Consider the following 16,887-nt stretch of genomic DNA (forward strand, 5'->3'; position numbering starts at 1 on the left):
TGCTCAATTTACCTTTTATTATATGTTATTATTAATAATTAATGATATTCATCTATGTGAAGACACTGATCATGTTAATGATTTCTCATAATAATTATCAACAATGATTTAACAAAGTAGGAAACAGCTATTTTTAGAAAAGGCCCGCGGGCTACTCATGTGGTCCTTGCGGGCGACCTGGCGCCCGCGAGCACCACGTTGGTGACCCCTGGTCTAAACTATACAACATCTCAGGTCTCACCACAGTCCTATAAACTTTCCCCTCCACTCTCACAGATACTCTTCTATCACAAATCACTCCTGCTATCACTCTTCTCCACCCACTAAACCCTGCCTGCACTCTTCTCCTTTTTTTTCCTCCTGCTCCTCTTTTTCCTTTCTCTTCTTCTTTTTCTTCTTCTTCTTTATTTTCCTCCTCCACTTCTTATTTTTCTCTTCTTCTGCATCCTGCTTTTCCTCCTCAACTTTCCTTTTTCCTGCTTATTCCTTTTTCTCCTGCTCCTCTTTTCCTTTTCTTTTCTTCTTCTTCTTCTTCTATTTTTCTTTTTATTTGTCCTCCTCCTCTTATTTTTACACTTCTTTTCTTCCTCTTCTTTATCCTCTTTTCTTACCCTTCTTCTTCTTCCTGTTTTCCTTCTGCTCTTCTTCTGTTTCCTCTTATTCTGCTCACTTTTTCTTCCACCTATTCTCCATTCTCTTCCTCCGTTCTTCTTCTTCCTTATCCCTCCTCCTCCTCATCATCACCATACTTATCTTCTTAATTTGTTCCTCCTCCTCCTCGTTCTTCTTCTTCTTCTTCTTCTGGCTCATTACCACCACCATCCGAACTGGAGTTTCACTGAGACGTGATAATTGATTCCTCGTTTCCGATCTTGAGAAACTACAAATACCAGAATGCTTTGCGCGGCTCGGTTGACGTGGCCGGCGTTGTTGAGCATAACCGGGCCGATTCAAACTCGAACCGGGCGTTCAGTGGCGTCCTTTCTCCGTTCCGCCGGTTAAAACAACAACAAACGAGTGAACAAAAGCCACGCTCCTGATTGTCCGCTGTGTGTTCCCGAAGTCACACCGGTAATTTCTCATTCTTAAGTGAAGAAAAAAGAAAAGGATGTCGGGGAAGATGAAGAGCAGGAGCGCGGCGAACGCGGACTCGGTGTCGGGCAGCGTCTCCTGCGACGAGCGCATCCTGAAGGACTGCCATCAGATGTACACGGATACAGACAGCGGTATGAAATAAAACATCACAGGAAATATATAAAATCACCCAACACTGAGTTTTATCTGCTCCAGTCTTCTGCACTTTAGCTTCAGTGCTAACGGCTAACAGCAGCCTGAAACTGGGCTGAAGTTGGTTTGGGCAAAAGTGCATTGGTTTCCACTGAAACTCATGAATTTAATCTGAATTTTTCTTTATTGATTCGCGTTATTTATCTGTATTGATGTTGTTTCTGACACTTTTTGGTTTATTTATTTTAAACTCTTTAAAATTGGTTCGAGATTAAAACCTCCTTATTTAAAGATAAGGAGGTTTTTGGGAAGCAGGCCATGTTTCTATCCTCCTTCTAAATTACTATAGAAGATAAAAAAAAAAACAACAAAACTGCAAAATACAGGATTATTCTCAAATTATTATATTCATTTGATACAGAAAAAATCAGAAAGGCAAGAAATTAATTCATGACCTTTTTTTTGGTTTAGTCTAAAATCATTTTAATTGTTTTCTTTAATACTCCTTTACATTTTTAGTATTTAGTGTCTTAGTATTTATTGCAGGTCTTATTGTCCATGTTTGTGAATACTAGTGGAAGCTGTACATTTCACATTGGGAGGAATAAATGTCTGTGTGCCTGCCTGTCTGTGTGCCTGCCTGCCTGCCTGTCTGTGTGCCTGCCTGTCTGTGTGCCTGCCTGCCTGCCTGTCTGTGTGCCTGCCTGCCTGCCTGCCTGTCTGTGTGCCTGCCTGCCTGCCTGTCTGTGTGCCTGCCTGCCTGCCTGTCTGTGTGCCTGCCTGCCTGCCTGTCTGTGTGCCTGCCTGCCTGCCTGCCTGCCCGCCTGCCTGCCTGTCTGTGTGCCCGCCTGCCTGCCTGCCTGCCTGCCTGTCTGTCTGTGTGCCTGCCTGTCTGTCTGTCTGTCTGTCTGTCTGTCTGTCTGTCTGTCTGTGTGCCTGCCTGTCTGTGTGCCTGCCTGTCTGTGTGCCTGCCTGTCTGTGTGCCTGCCTGTCTGTGTGCCTGCCTGTCTGTGTGCCTGCCTGTCTGTGTGCCTGCCTGCCTGCCTGTCTGTGTGCCTGCCTGCCTGCCTGCCTGTCTGTCTGCGTGCCTGCCTGCCTGCCTGCCTGCCTGTCTGTGTGCCTGCCTGCCTGCCTGTCTGTGTGCCTGCCTGCCTGCCTGTCTGTGTGCCTGCCTGCCTGCCTGCCTGTCTGTGTGCCTGCCTGCCTGCCTGCCTGTCTGTGTGCCTGCCTGCCTGCCTGCCTGTCTGTGTGCCTGCCTGCCTGCCTGCGTGCCTGTCTGCCTGCCTGTGTGCCTGCGTGCCTGCCTGCCTGCCTGCGTGCCTGCCTGCGTGCCTGTCTGCCTGCCTGTGTGCCTGTGTGCCTGCCTGCCTGCCTGTGTGCCTGTCTGCCTGCCTGTCTGTGTGTTTGCCTGTCTACCTGTCTGTCTGCTTGCATGCATGCACACACTGCTCTAGGGGGGGAAAAAACCTTATATAGAGGATATACTTCTGAAATGTGGGTCTGGGAAAATTCACAAGATCTGAATGAAAAAGTGGAGAATCATATTCCAGGAACATCTTCAAAGAAACACATCCAAAATTTCTTTCAATCCATTTGTTTGCCCGACTGTCCTCCTTTCCTTAAGTCTGTCTGCACTTCAATAACTTTGATCCTGATTCAGGAAATTCGGTGCCACCCGGATGAGGTTGCTTCCCTCTTGAGTCGGGTTCCCCTTAAGGTTTCTTCCCTATGCCATATTGGAGTTATTCCTTGCCAAAATAGCCACCGGCTCACTAAAACGAAGAAACTGGAAGAAACGCAGCTAATCTGAGTTCAGGATCCTTCCAACAATAATAAAATCAGGATCGTTCCAATAATAGTTTTGTATATATGTTAATAGCACGTAGCTGCTGTGGTTTGTAGAAATAACCACGCCATGTTTTCTGCTTTTGTAGGATTAATAACGATTGCTCAGTCTGTCGGCGTGACTTTGCTGCCTCCCAGGAAGAAGATCACTGTGATGCTGATGGGAAACCACTCTGCTGGAAAAAGCTCCTTTATTAACTGGTATGTTTGCATATTATCCATGTTCTGGAAAAATCTGAAAGTATTTCGTTTATGCTACTTGCTCATGTCAGTCGTTTTCTTTTAGGTACATAGAGGAGCACATCCAGAGGACCGGAGTTGCGATTGAGACGCAGGGCTTCACTTTTGTCACTAGTGGGCGTAAGAGGGAGTCGCTCACGGTACATAAAACACCTTGGAATGAAATGCAGAAATTCTTAAAGCTTAATGCGAACTTGTGAAATGATCAGCGTTGTTTCAACCTTTAACCTCTACTTTTCAGGGTAATGCAACACTCCACCTGTATCCTCACTTTAAGCAACTTCAGGAGTTTAAAGGTGAGTAATCAGCACTTGTTTAACGCAGGATACAAGGGTGTTACTAAAGTCAGGTACTGATGTAGGTGAGGTGAGGAGGCCTGGGGTGCAGTCAGCATTCCAGTTCATTCATGTAAAAGTGTTCAGTAGGATTGACAGCAGGCCACTCAAGATCTTCCACTCCAACCCATTTAAAGCATTTATTCATATGGTATTGTCATGCTGGAACAGGTTTGAGTCTGTGAAGTAAAAAGTTCATTCTACCGCATCCAATTGCATCCAAAACGGTTGTATGCCTCTGACTTTGTGGTAACAGTTTGGAAATGAACCACATATTAAAATAGGAAAAGTCAGGTGTCCCAATACTTTTGTCCATGTAGTGTGTTTAATATATACACTTTAAACAGAGAAAATGTGTCTTGTGAAACACATTCAATACAAGTTCTTGAAAAGTGACCGCCAATCAGAAAGGCCAAAAAGGCCAAACCCCAAAGGGCCCAGAGCCGATCCTTGATGCAGTCCAACCTTCATCTTGAACCAGTCTGTTGTTCCTACTGCACACTTAACTGCTGTCACACTGTCTTCATACATGTCCTGCACCACCCTCGCAGACTTGACACACCTGACTTCCTCATACACACACACTCATTAAACAGAGAAAATGTCTCTTTTCGGACACATTAGTTTCAATACAAGTTCTTAAAAAGTGACCGCAAATTCGCCTGTGTTTTGTCACTTTCGGTAACCACTTTATCCTGATCAGGATCCTGGTGGTGGTTTTCTGACTCTCTTCCAACTTGTGTGTCTCAGGTGTGTCTGAATATGTTGGAACCGAGATCTGCACATCTCGGCAGAAACGTTTCAGTTTGGTGACGTTTGTGGACTCTCCTGGACTGGTGGACGGTGATATGAAGTATCCTTTCAACGTGGACGAGGCCATCCTTTGGCTAGGTAGGATTTATGTTACGAGACACCTGAAAACTAGTTTCCTGCCACAACAGTTGTGCATAAAAGTTAATGTGGCACTTAAACCAATTAATTTCCTAGTATCCTTTGTTCACTTTTTAACCCATACAATGTTAGCTGCATGTGTTTATAGTGATGATTCTCCTCTTCAGGTGATGTGTGCGATTTGATCCTGGTCTTCTTCGACCCGATGGGACAGGCTCTGTGCAAGCGCACGCTCAACATTGTGGAGCAACTCAACGACAGGCAGGGAGATCGTCTCCGCTTCTACCTCAGCAAAGCGGACGAGGCTGGGGGAGAGTCGGACAGACAGGTGTGTGTTGGTGGAATTATTGCAACTCCTTGTTTCTCTTATATAGGTCAGACCTAATGGACAGTTGTGATTGCTTGTTACAGAGAGTGATGATGCAGATTGTGCAGGAGTTGTGCAAACGTCCAGGACTGAACAAGTGTGGCTTTGACATGCCTACTATTTACATCCCCAATCCCAACAAGGTACCATCAACACACATTGAGTAAATGAAGTAGGATGTATCAGTAATACACTGCTCTGTTAATATTTGAAATGCCTCTGATGCCCTCTAGTGATTCACTGCAGAAAATCACTTCACAAAATATTTTTGGGAATAGTGTTTCTGCTCAGTTCAACCGACCTTGATATCTTCCCCAATATTTATTCTATTTTATAGAAGTTATTTCATGTAAGATAATAAGGCATAAATGATCGACAGTCTGATAGTTAAGCGTCTTAAAACCACATAATGGGTGTAAATTGCACCGAAATGCACTATTAGTGCTATTAGAGCCTTTCCAATTAGTGCACTTGTTACCAGATTTTGATGTTCGTGCCGACCTGTAGTCTAAACCACAGCAGATTCATTTTCCGTTCTAGCTCTTCCTCATCCAATCAGATGCACCTGCTTTAAAATTAGCCTAATTTGCAGCACAGTCGGATGATGTCGATTAATTAAAAAATGACAATCGGCCGGCTGATCAATCGGTTGACCTCGGGATGCTGAACAAGGCATTCAGTATTTACCTCATTTACTGCTGGCACACGAGTAGCACGTTTTGAAGGAAAAAAATAATGAATGATTAACTTTTTATTTTAGTGTACAGAAATTCTCATTTGCAATCTGCTGTGTATCTTCTTTGGACCCGTTTTGTCCACAGCCCAGTCGATGTGTTAATCAGATTGAGGATGTGTGTCGGACCATAGAGAAGACAATCAATCAGACAGTGCAGAATACACTGAACACACTGGAGAAGGATTGCGAGCTCATCTCCGAGGCGATTAGCGATACCCTGAACAACGACTGGTAAATAAATAATCATTTGGGTGTTCTAAAGGGTGTAATATGAACCCTCTGCACAAAGGATACAGAGGTAACATGCGGTTATGCTTCTTGTGCATTAAAACCCACAGGGAGTGCACTATGGCGAACAGGCGTGCCCGCTGTAAGAGCTGTTTTTTGGGCCTGTTGGGCTTCAGCGTACCCTTATTGCTACTCTTCGCTCTGGTTCTCGGCACTCTATCCAGAGACATGCTGGATCTAGCACTGGGTGCTGAGGGCACTGAGTCACTCTCGCTATATCTGGTGAGTGTGTGCATAAGCATGTGTGTGTCTACATTTAAAGAGTGTGTACGCTAATTAGTACTGATTTGTTTTCTACCTCCCTTTCTTCAGGCTCCAGTCGTGAAGGCGTCTGAATCTCTGTCTGGGGAAACACAGCTGTATATTTGTGGTGGCCTCGTGCTGCTCTCCTTCATCCTCCTTATCCTCGCTCGGGTCTCTTCCCGGTATTTAAATCTGTTCTTTTAAGGCTGTTTTAACTTTGTTTTATTAAAAAAATACAAAATTCACTGGCATGCAGTCATACACACAATTAAAATTTAATGACATGTACAATGATCTCTTGTTTTAACCAATTACCTTTTTTTTTTTTTTTTTTTTTTATTCTGGTTGCCAGAAACACACATCACACACTTATCTACTGATACTATATCAAGACATACAATGCCAAAATACTGCAATTTGCTGTCTAGAGGGATGTCTCTCTTAAAAATATTTTTAGGAGCCTCCTGTATTTCTTTCCAGTTCTCTTGAATATATAAACATTCCCAGATTTCAAAGACTACAAGAATGATTATGTCCCTGACAAGCACTGAAGCAAAAGTGGGGGGGGAAAGGCATTATTTTTTAAAGAAACCACAAAAATGCTCCATTCTTAAGACTTGTATATTAAAGTTATTGCTTTATCTCTATCTGTTACAAAGCACTGGCACTAGAGACTCAGAGAAATGTCCTGTAATTGTGTATGTGTGTGTGTGTGTATTCGTTGTGTCTGTAGCATTATAATGCTTATCTTGTTCTTTGTGTCTACAGCACAAGGCCGACTCTGTCTGGAAAACAAAAGAGGCAGTTGAAGGAAAAACTGGATTATGTGCAGGAGGTGGTAAAGAACAAAAAGGTACTGCGTTTTTTTGTTTTTGTTTTTTTAATAAGACCATATGAAGGAGTGGTATTTAATACAGTATCATTTACACTTTGTATGCATCCACAGAAGAAGCTTTATGAAGAGTACCTCCGGCAGAGTGTTGGTGATCATGATATGGACTAAAGTTTTTGGCTGAAGGTCTGCTGGGAGTGATGAGTTGCAAGAGCAGTAAACAAATCGCAATAGCCACTAAACAACCCTTCAACGAGTTAAAGTCCAGTTTTCCAGGATCACTATTTAGCAGATACGCACCAGCATCGTTCACCACTTGTGGGGAGGAAGTCAAATTATGCTAAACTATTTATGAAGAAATAAATATTAATAATGTCCATTGTGAACACACAGTGTATTTAAAGGTTGCTGTTATGGCATGCACTTATGCCTGATGTCCTAACAAAGGCACTGTTCAGTATTTTTTTTTAGCTTAATCGTATTAATGTTACATGCCAAATTCTCTCCACTTCAACCTTACAGCTTTGCATCATGTTTTGTTTTGAGTGGAATGCCTTGCACCGCCTTCATGTGCATCACGTTGTACACTTTTTGACTGTCATTTCATTGAAAACTTGTACCTCATTGTTTCCACTGTACGGTACAAAAAAGGAGTCACTTATTGTTATAGTTTACAGTATAACATCCAAATTAAGCGTACACTAAAGCTGTGCAAGGATGAATTTTACTAAACATGAATAAACTATTTGTATGCCTTTGTCATTTTTTTACTGTTTTCTTAATGTACCTCTCACAATAAAGTGAAATATACAATCTGGTTAAACATGCTGCCTCTTTATTGATTTTTTTTTTTTTTAAATGTTCCTATGCATTAATGATGCCATATCTCTGATTTCTTTACAATGTCCTGTGGAGGCTGTTTGCAGAATCCTAAATTGTGCACTGGACATAGTGCACATGTGTAAAGTGGAAATAGAGCTTGATTGATGTGGGGTTTTTGCATTATCGAACAAATATTTCTACTTGGAACTCTTGAACTCGTAAGTACTGTTCTATGTTGTCTTTACTATTTGTAAGAATGTTTTCTTTATCCTAATATCTACTGTAAACAAGCTGCAGATCCACTATGTAAGTGGTGTCAAATTCAATTATACTGCAGTGGGTCATGTTGAGTGAAATGTCTTTCCCTTCATTCAATAAGCAGCTCAGAATTGTGTTTCTGACTTAATATAAGCAAGATGCCAGTGTAGGAAAAAAGTAACAATATCTCTTTCTACACCGGCATCTTTGTCACTTTTCTTTTTAACGTCTTTGGAAAACACATTATGTAAAGAATCATGCCTGTAAATTGATAATTGAAATTCAAGTGAGAGAGAATCGACTCACGAAAACGAGTCCTCTTCTGACTAGCCGATTCTATGAGCCGACTCTTTGGAGAGCGACACGTCACTACTCCTGCGGTTATTTTCTATTCTGAACACCTGCAAGATGGTTAAATTAGTGATATGAAATCCATGCTTTAAACAACATTTATGAAATATAGATTCTTAAGCAATTTTAAGTGTTTATAAATATTGTGAATGCATTTTTATTAATTTTTTGCTGTGTATCTAATATGCGTTCCCAATGACTTCAAGAACAACAGGCAAGCAGTTTTTATCAGCTTGGAAGAGTTAGTGTGTACAATAAATAAAGTTAATAAAGGAGTGTATAGTAACCCTGTGCATAGGTGCAGGTTTCTACAATTATTAAGATGGATCACAAAAACAGTAAAAAAAAAAAAAAACCAAGCAGGTTGAGAATAATGTCAAGAACTTCACTGCAGGACAATATCTCCACCCCCCCTCAGCCTCAACCTGCTCCAAAACAAGAAGAAAAGAAAAGTGAGCGCTTTTTTGGGTAGGACTTGATCACGTGACTTCGAGAGCTTTACTGGGTTCACCTTGCATCACTGTTTGGACTGAGATTGTTTTAGAAACGTCCAGGAAAATGAAGAGCAGGTACGCGCTGAATGTGGACCCGAAGTGCTGCAATGAGCGCGTCCTGAATGACTGCCATCAGATGTACACGGATTCAGACAGAGGTAATAAATCATCAACTACTATTATTCTACTGACTTAAGTCTAGACCTATAGATTCCTTCTAGTGCTCTTTATTTCATACTTACACTCCAATGAAAAAAAAGGTGATAGATAAACTGGAAATTAGTTTGTCGTAACAACAAATTATAGGTCAAGAAATTAGTCATTTTTTATCTTTTTTTTTTTTTTCATCCAGTGGATCCTTAAAATTCCTGCTCTTGCAGTCCAGGTTTTGTGTATGAGCTTCTTTTTTCTTAGGTCCTTGATGAGATAAGGTAATCAACAAAGGTGGAAAAAAATATTTGACAAAAATTCCAGAAGATTTTACAAAAATCTGGTACACCCAGACATGTGATTTTTGTTTTCTGTGTCACAATTTATATTAAAACAAAATGAATCATTATCATGTTTATCATGATAATGCATTATCATGCTTTTATGTTTAACAAGAATAGAAAAGTGAATGTATACATTCCCCCAAAAATATTTCACATACGGTAGCACCTGGATTGTACACTAACCAAGTCTGATAAAGAAGGTAAGAAGTTTATAAACAGGACACCTATTGTTTTAAACCATTATCAAACTACAGTATTAGAGTATACAAGTACAAGTAGAATTTGCTTATTTATAACGAAAGACAGAGTCACATGATTCAAATTCTTATTAGATATAAGTTGAATTCGATTTATTTGTTTTAAATAAGCAGCACTCTGGTATAGCATGGGTCCATGATTCCCAGTTCAGTCCTTAGCTAAGCACTCTCTGTGTAGTGTTTTGCATGTTCTTCCTGTGTCTGAATGGGTTTGCCGTCCAGGGTGTATTATAATATTTCAGACTGAGTGTTAACGGAATAGGCTCCGAATTCACCGCAACCAAAACCAGGATAAATCAAGAAATCAATAACGGTTTGGATCAAAGCTGTTTAATTCAATGATGTAGGTGAATAATAATAAAGTGAATAACAAAATAATAACAGACCCACTGTTTTTTTTTTGACCAGGCTTCACAATCCTGTGAGTGTCTGGTGCCTTTCTGTGACTTGTGTCAGACACATTTGACTTTAAAAGGTTATTTCCAATGCAAATTTCAATAGGCCACATGCAAATGTGCTTGATTTAGGCAGGGTTTGATTTGTATTTTTTTTTTTCTCCCACACAATTTGCTTGTTTTATTGCTGTACACAATAAACCAAGAATGTGGAATGATAATGCAGAGCTAATGCATGCATTATTATAATTATAATGCAGCTTATGCCCATGACAGGTAGCCAAGTACAAAGAAGGAAGAGGGCAGAAAAACCTTTAATAATATGGGATTCAGCGCCTTTTGCTTTATAAATATCTTACCGTTCTCTTTCTTTCCCAATTTCTTCATTGTGAATCCACTTTGTGAACAAGCTGTTTCTGAAAATCTTGTGTAATAATCTTCCACCTATATATAGAAAATTAGTAGTATTACAACTAACCCAAAATACATACTAATATTAATAAAAATTTATCTTACTTTAATGTTTGTCCATGCATGCGTTTTCGAGTTAATTGTATAGTAAGCACATTTTAACTAGTAGCATTGAATAAAAGCTGTAAAAAATAATAATATATAATATTAATATTACAAACATTCCCTGTTCCTGTTTTTTTCACTTGGTTAATATTGCACAGAGCAGGCCACATGTTGCAAAATCTTGATCAGTGATGAATGACAAAAATAACATCTCTGTAGTACATATGCAGTGGGTTACAGTTCACTGTACAACTTTTTATATATGAAGACTATATGCAGAGTTCAAGTGATGCTGCAGTTTTCTGTTAATGTCTGCAGGTGTGAATATAGCCGAAATACACTTAGAACATATAAATCTGATCACTGGATCTGAGCAACTCTTCAAAAGACAAAAGTTTTATAGATGTTAAAATTTGCAGTTAGTGAAAAACCCTATGCCAAAGATCTCAGATACTGTTTACACGTAGTTCAGAATTTTGATGGCTGCAACTTTGAAAATAAGAAAATATATAAGTCTCTCTAGTACAAGTGAAGTCTGTCTCAAAACTACAAAAAGGTGTATTTGTGTCTCCGAGCCACATTTGAATACCAAAACAACTCTTTGCATTGCAGTACACGTAGAGTAGCACATGTCACTGAAAGTGTTTAAAATGCAGGTAGGAATTCTGAACCGTCTGAAGAATATTGTTCTGATCTCAAACATTTTGAATTTCATATTTAGTTGCTTAATTGTCAGCACTCACACCACTAGCAAAAGCCTTGGTGTTCAATCTTTCTTTTACTTTGTTCATTCTTATCCCTAATGACATAAGCAGTACATAGTAATTATGATTAATTTAACAATAAATTAAAGGATTTTATTAATATTAACCTTTCTATAAAATGTCTTAAGAATATCAGCAATCAACAAGGCAAAAAAGATAACTACTACTAAAATACAGTTGGTTCTCTTTGTAGGATTAATAACAATTGCTCAGTCTGTTGGCATGACTTTACTGCCTCCCAGGAAAAAGATCACTGTGATGCTGATTGGAGGCCACTCAGTTGGAAAAAGCTCCTTCATTAACTGGTACAAATATATGTACACACACACACACACACAAATATATATATTATAATTTATTTTTTGTTTTACACATTTTAAGTGTTCAGAAGTGCAGGATTTGGATTGTGAATTGACTTTTTTGTTGTAGGTATGTAGAGGAACATATCCAAAAACCTGGAGGTGCGATTGGGACACATGGCTTCACTTTTGTCACTAGTGGATGCAAGAGAACGTCCCTAACAGTAAATGTGTTTATTATCTTCATGTTTAAATTTGGGCCTTGTGCATTACACGTTTGCCTCTCATTTGACCTTTCGCCTCTACCGTTTTAGGGTAAAGCAACCTTCCAATTGTATCCTCAATTTAAGCAGTTTCAGAAGGTCAAAGGTCAGTAAAATCTTTATTGTATTCGAAATGCAATGCAATTTAAATAATAGGTAATAAAGTTTCATTGTTCATAATAAAGGGCACATTTAAAGGCTGATTGAAAATGTTTATGGACATTATCTGGGACATAAATAATGCCTAAACATGCTTACATTTTAGCAACATGCTTCCAAACCACATTTTAAATTACATTTTGATAAATAAATCATCTAATAAAGGGCTTTTAAATGAAACTCTTTGTCTGTCTGTCTGTTTCTTTGTCTGTCTGTCTGTCTGTCTGTCTGTCTGTCTGTCTGTCTCTCTCTCTCTCTCACTTTGCGTCTCAGGTGTGTCTGAATACATTAGCACGGAGATCTGCACTTCTCGGCAGAAGCAATTCAGTTTGGTGACTTTTGTGGACACTCCTGGGCTGGTGGATGGTGACATGAAGTATCCATTTGATGTGGATCAGACCATCCTCCAGCTAGGTGTGTATTATTGTCTAACTAGCGTGTGTCTTGTCTGGCTTTGTTAAATTGTTAACCCATTTAGTGTTAGCTTCATGAATTACAATAATGTGTGATGTTTCTCTTCTTCAGGTGATGTGTGTGATTTGATCCTGGTCTTCTTTGACCCGATAGGACAGGCTTTGTGCAAACGCACACTCAACATTGTGGAGCAACTTAAAGTAAAGCATGGGGACAGAGTTAATTTCTATCTCAGCAAAGCTGATGAGGCCAGGGGAGAGTCAGACCGACAGGTGTGAGGCGTTAATGCTAGTCTTTGTATTTCTTTATGATATTTGAGTCACAATTTGTCAAACCTAATAACTGTTCATTTCAGAAAGCGATGATGCAGATTGCACAGGAGTTAGGGATACACGACTTTGACATGCCTACTATCTATATCCCCAATCCCAACAAGGTAAACCAAGGTGTTAAAATCACTTTTGTTTGGATAACTGACATATACACCAACTAGGCATAAAATTATGACCTTATATCATTATGAACGGTGAGTGAATATCACTGATTCACGGCATGATATCTCTTCATCATGGCACCTGTTAGTGGGTGGGATATATTAGGCAGCAAATAAACATTTTGTCCTCAAAGTAGAAGCAGGAGGCGGAGCTGGAGGTAGCAGAGCTGAAGATGTTTGAGGATGGACAAGATTAGAAATGAGTTTATTAGAGGGACAGCACATCTAGGATGTTTTGGTGACAAGGTGAGGGAGGCAAGATTGAGATGGTTTGGACATGTGCAGAGGAGGGACATGAATTATATTGGTAGAAGAATGCTAAGGATGGAGCCACCAGGTAGGAGGAAAAGAGGAAGGCCAAGGAGGAGGTTTATGGATGTGGTGAGGAAAGACATGCAGGTAGTTGGTGTGAAAGAGGCAGATTTAGAGGACAGGGTGGTATGGAGACGGATGATCCGCTGTGGCGACCCCTAATGGGAGCAGCCGAAAGAAAAGAAGAAGAAGTCCTCAAAGTAGAAGCAGAAAAAATGGGCAAGGATTTGAGATAGTTTGTCAAGGGCTAAATTGTGGTGGCTAGATGACTGGGTCAGAGCATCTCCAAAACTGCAGCTCTTGTGGGATGTTCCCGGTCTGCAGTGATCAGTATCTATTAAAAGTGGTCCAAGGAAGGTACAGTAGTGATCCGGCAACAAGGTGTTGTGCGGCCAAGGATCATTGATACACGTGGTGGGTGAAAGCTGGCCCGTGTGGTCCGAGCCAATAGACGAGCTCCTGTAGCTCAAATTGCTGAAAAATAAGTACTGTTTTGGTGTCAAAAAGGGGACCAATACAATATTAGGCAGGGGGTCAATGTTATGCGTGGTCGGTGTATATATTAAAAGTCTACCAATGCAGAAATATAAAATGGTGGAAAAGTCTTTTTATATTAAATATATAGTATATAGTTTTAATATCTTGTTTGTTTGGCTTATTTTCTCACTTACAGCCTAGTCGGTGTGTCAATCAGATCGAGGAGGTGTGTCACACTATACAGAAGACCATCGACCAGACAGTGCAGAACACCTTGAACACCCTGGGGAAGGACTGTGAAGTCATCTGTGAGGCTGTTATTGATACACTCAACAATGACCGGTAGGACAGATTTGTATATTCTATATCAGGGGTCACCAAACTTTTTGAAATTGAGAGCTACTTCAGGTAAAACACAATTAAAACTGCATGTAAAACTGATTAAACACAAACCCATATATCATTGAAATAGGTTGTGTTACAAGGAGAACTCAAGTGTCTGCAATTTGAGCTGTGCCCTGACCCTGCTGGGCTTCAGTGTGATGCTGCTCTTTATCCTGTTTATAAGCAACATCTACTGGGAGTTTCTGGTGGTGTTACTGTCTGCTTATGGCATTGAGACACTGTTGCTATATCTGGTGAGTGTAGTTGTAATACATAAGTATTTAAACAAACATGGGCTTTGTGCTTTAAACAAACATTAGTACATACATACAATTAGGAGAAGCACTATTCTTTATAAGAAAGCTTGCCAGGAAGCTTCAGAGGGCCTGAGACCCATACCAATGAAAGAAAACCTTTTTTTTTCTTGCAAGCTGGCATGACTGAGTGGTCTGACACAAGGCTCACACGCTTACATTAAGACCATGCATGCTTTCCCCAGTATTTTTCTATGTTTCCTGCAGCAGCAGGTGTCAGTGTCTGATAACAACATTTAGATTTTGTTATTAGAGGCCAAAAAAATTTTATTTTTTAAACCTATTTTGGAAGCACCCGTGTTCAACACTGATTTTTTTTCCATGTCACACATCATAGCTTAATGTGTTTTCATAAGTACTTTTTTTACCTAGCCTACTAGATACTAAATTATGTACATTTGGAGAGGTGTGAATTGTTTGCCTGCTGATCAGCTTAACACACTCTGCAAACAGGAACCCAGCACTCTTTTACAAACAGATCCCAGGAGTCTGAGCATTCTTTATAAAATATGTGCTGCAGTTAAAGAATTCATTTGTTTACACTGATTAAAAATGTCTGATATGCTCATTTCTATTTCTATTACACCAGCAAAGTGGAACACCAGTGTACAGTGAGAAAAGGTTAATAAAAAAAAGGCCACTTCCTATCTAGGCCATTCTAGCAGTGGGTATTTTGGGCATGTCTAGAATGAATGCAATGTTTTTTTTTTATTTTGGGACTAATGAAAATATCTAGTAAATATCTAGCTTTTTTGGTATATATGAATATGAATGGAATAATATGAATAAAGTGCATGTGCTGCTGTTTTTATCCATGTGTAACTTTATATATAAATTATGTGCCATTTCTCTCTTTTTTTGTAGGATCCATTTATGAGGGCACTTGATTCTCTGCCAATGCAAATTCAACTTATTATTTGTGGTTTCTTGATGCAACTCTCTGTAATTCTCCACATCCTGGCTTACCTTCTCTTTAAGTTAGTAAACCTGTATGTGCATGTGTGTTTGTGAAATGTGTGTATTGTTTCATGTCATTTTCAAGCTTATCTGTATCTCTCTTTCTGCAGCTCAAAGCCGACTCTGTCTGGAAAACAAAAGATAGAGTTGCAGGAAAAACTGGAGTATGTGCAGGAGATGGTGAAACCTAAAAAGGTAGTGTGTGTGAGTTAATATGATAATATATAAAGATTGCTCGAGAAAATAATAATGCATAATAAATGTGATATAATTTGTACGAATCCACAGAAGAAGCTGCATGTGATTTACCACCAACAGAGTATTGGTGATCAGGATACGGACTAAAGTTTTTGTTAAAAAAAATCTACTGAAGCAATGAATGGAAAGAAACATTAGAAAAATAATATAATTTACAATACTTTGATACACACTTATAGCATTACAACATGTGACTGTAAAACATTTGTCATTAATATCATATTAATTTTCCTCACTCTATTATTGTATGTTTTTAACTTAATAAAAAAGATACAACAAATTTCATTATGCATAGTTTAAGTTTAAGTGCTGGTACAAAGTTTTAATTGATGCTATTGATCACAGAAACAGAAAATATTGGAATTAGAAAATGATACATGTTTATTGTATAGTTTTAAGACAATAATATGACAATATAACATCTGGAATAACATTCCCCAGCTGTCAAAAAGGTCTTTCAGCTTAAACAGTATGGCCTGTATTGTGGAAGCTCACTGGTGCTGAAACCAAGCTGGATTTTTCAGCAGGATTCTCCTTATTCATGATACAGTTTGAGTAGGATGTACACTATGGACAAACGTATTGGGACACCTGACTTTCTCAGCCATATGTGCTTCTTTCCCAAACTGTTATTGCAAAGTTGAAAGCACACAGTTATATAGGATGTGGTAGTATGAAATTTCCCATTCACTTGAACTAGGAGAACCAAAGCTGTTCCAGCATGACAATGCCCCTTTGCACAGGCAAATATATGACGATATGCTTTGCATGGGTAGAAGTGGAAGATATAGAGCTTTTTCCTTGACCCTATAGAACACCTTTGAGATGAATTGAAACATTGACTGCACCCCAGGCCTCCTTACCTCACCAACATCAGTACCTGACTTTACTAACACTCTGGTGGCTGAATGAGCAGAAATCTCCACAAGCTCACTCCAAAATCTAGAGGAACATCTTCCCAAAAGAGTGGAGGGAATTATAAGAGCAAATTGGGGTTAAATGTTGAAATGTGATGCTCAAAAAGCACAAACATACTTATGACTTATTGTCTTGAAAAAAATGTTTTTTTTTGTACACTGTATTTATTTATACTATCAATAAAAAAGGAGCAATTGTGGATTTATTTTGGATTTTTATACCACTGCAACCAGTTTATATAGACCTAACACTGTAATTAATAGATGAACTGATAAAGTTTTGAA

General features: G+C 39.3%; 2 protein-coding genes across 4 annotated transcripts; both read left to right on the forward strand.

Moving 5' to 3' along the window:
* Nucleotides 1-901: 901 nt before the first annotated feature.
* Nucleotides 902-7,827, forward strand: si:ch211-11k18.4. Its single transcript, XM_046865452.1, has 12 exons — nt 902-1,226; nt 3,162-3,273; nt 3,359-3,452; nt 3,554-3,608; nt 4,398-4,538; nt 4,706-4,866; nt 4,950-5,048; nt 5,727-5,872; nt 5,980-6,151; nt 6,242-6,354; nt 6,941-7,025; nt 7,119-7,827. Exons 1-12 carry the CDS (start codon nt 1,109-1,111, stop codon nt 7,173-7,175), a joined length of 1,353 nt encoding a protein of 450 aa, XP_046721408.1. The 5' UTR covers nt 902-1,108; the 3' UTR covers nt 7,176-7,827.
* Nucleotides 7,828-8,873: 1,046 nt separating this feature from the next.
* On the forward strand, nt 8,874-16,612 carry LOC124396408. Of its 3 annotated transcripts, none has more exons than XM_046865528.1 (12): nt 8,874-9,087; nt 11,549-11,660; nt 11,785-11,878; nt 11,969-12,023; nt 12,350-12,490; nt 12,602-12,762; nt 12,846-12,926; nt 13,969-14,114; nt 14,245-14,410; nt 15,335-15,447; nt 15,538-15,622; nt 15,716-16,612. In XM_046865528.1, exons 1-12 carry the CDS (start codon nt 8,994-8,996, stop codon nt 15,770-15,772), a joined length of 1,305 nt encoding a protein of 434 aa, XP_046721484.1. In that variant the 5' UTR covers nt 8,874-8,993; the 3' UTR covers nt 15,773-16,612. The 3 variants fall into 3 exon arrangements, with proteins under 3 accessions (XP_046721484.1, XP_046721485.1, XP_046721486.1); XM_046865530.1 differs by having other exon boundaries at nt 8,989-9,087; nt 11,598-11,660; XM_046865529.1 differs by lacking the exon at nt 11,969-12,023 and having other exon boundaries at nt 11,785-11,876; nt 12,347-12,490.
* Nucleotides 16,613-16,887: the final 275 nt, after the last annotated feature.

Source organism: Silurus meridionalis, chromosome 14, assembly GCF_014805685.1.
Source record: "Silurus meridionalis isolate SWU-2019-XX chromosome 14, ASM1480568v1, whole genome shotgun sequence".
Classification (NCBI taxonomy): domain Eukaryota; kingdom Metazoa; phylum Chordata; class Actinopteri; order Siluriformes; family Siluridae; genus Silurus; species Silurus meridionalis.

Bases quoted from the DNA above. Each gene is read 5' to 3' on its own strand.
- si:ch211-11k18.4 (XM_046865452.1), top strand. From the start codon at position 1,109: ATGTCGGGGAAGATGAAGAGCAGGAGCGCGGCGAACGCGGACTCGGTG. The intron at 3,453-3,553 runs GTACATAAAACA...TCTACTTTTCAG, and splicing joins GTAAGAGGGAGTCGCTCACG to GGTAATGCAACACTCCACCT. The intron at 7,026-7,118 runs GTACTGCGTTTT...ATGCATCCACAG, and splicing joins AGGTGGTAAAGAACAAAAAG to AAGAAGCTTTATGAAGAGTA.
- LOC124396408 (XM_046865528.1), top strand. From the start codon at position 8,994: ATGAAGAGCAGGTACGCGCTGAATGTGGACCCGAAGTGCTGCAATGAG. The intron at 12,024-12,349 runs GTCAGTAAAATC...TTTGCGTCTCAG, and splicing joins GCAGTTTCAGAAGGTCAAAG to GTGTGTCTGAATACATTAGC. The intron at 12,491-12,601 runs GTGTGTATTATT...TCTCTTCTTCAG, and splicing joins TCAGACCATCCTCCAGCTAG to GTGATGTGTGTGATTTGATC.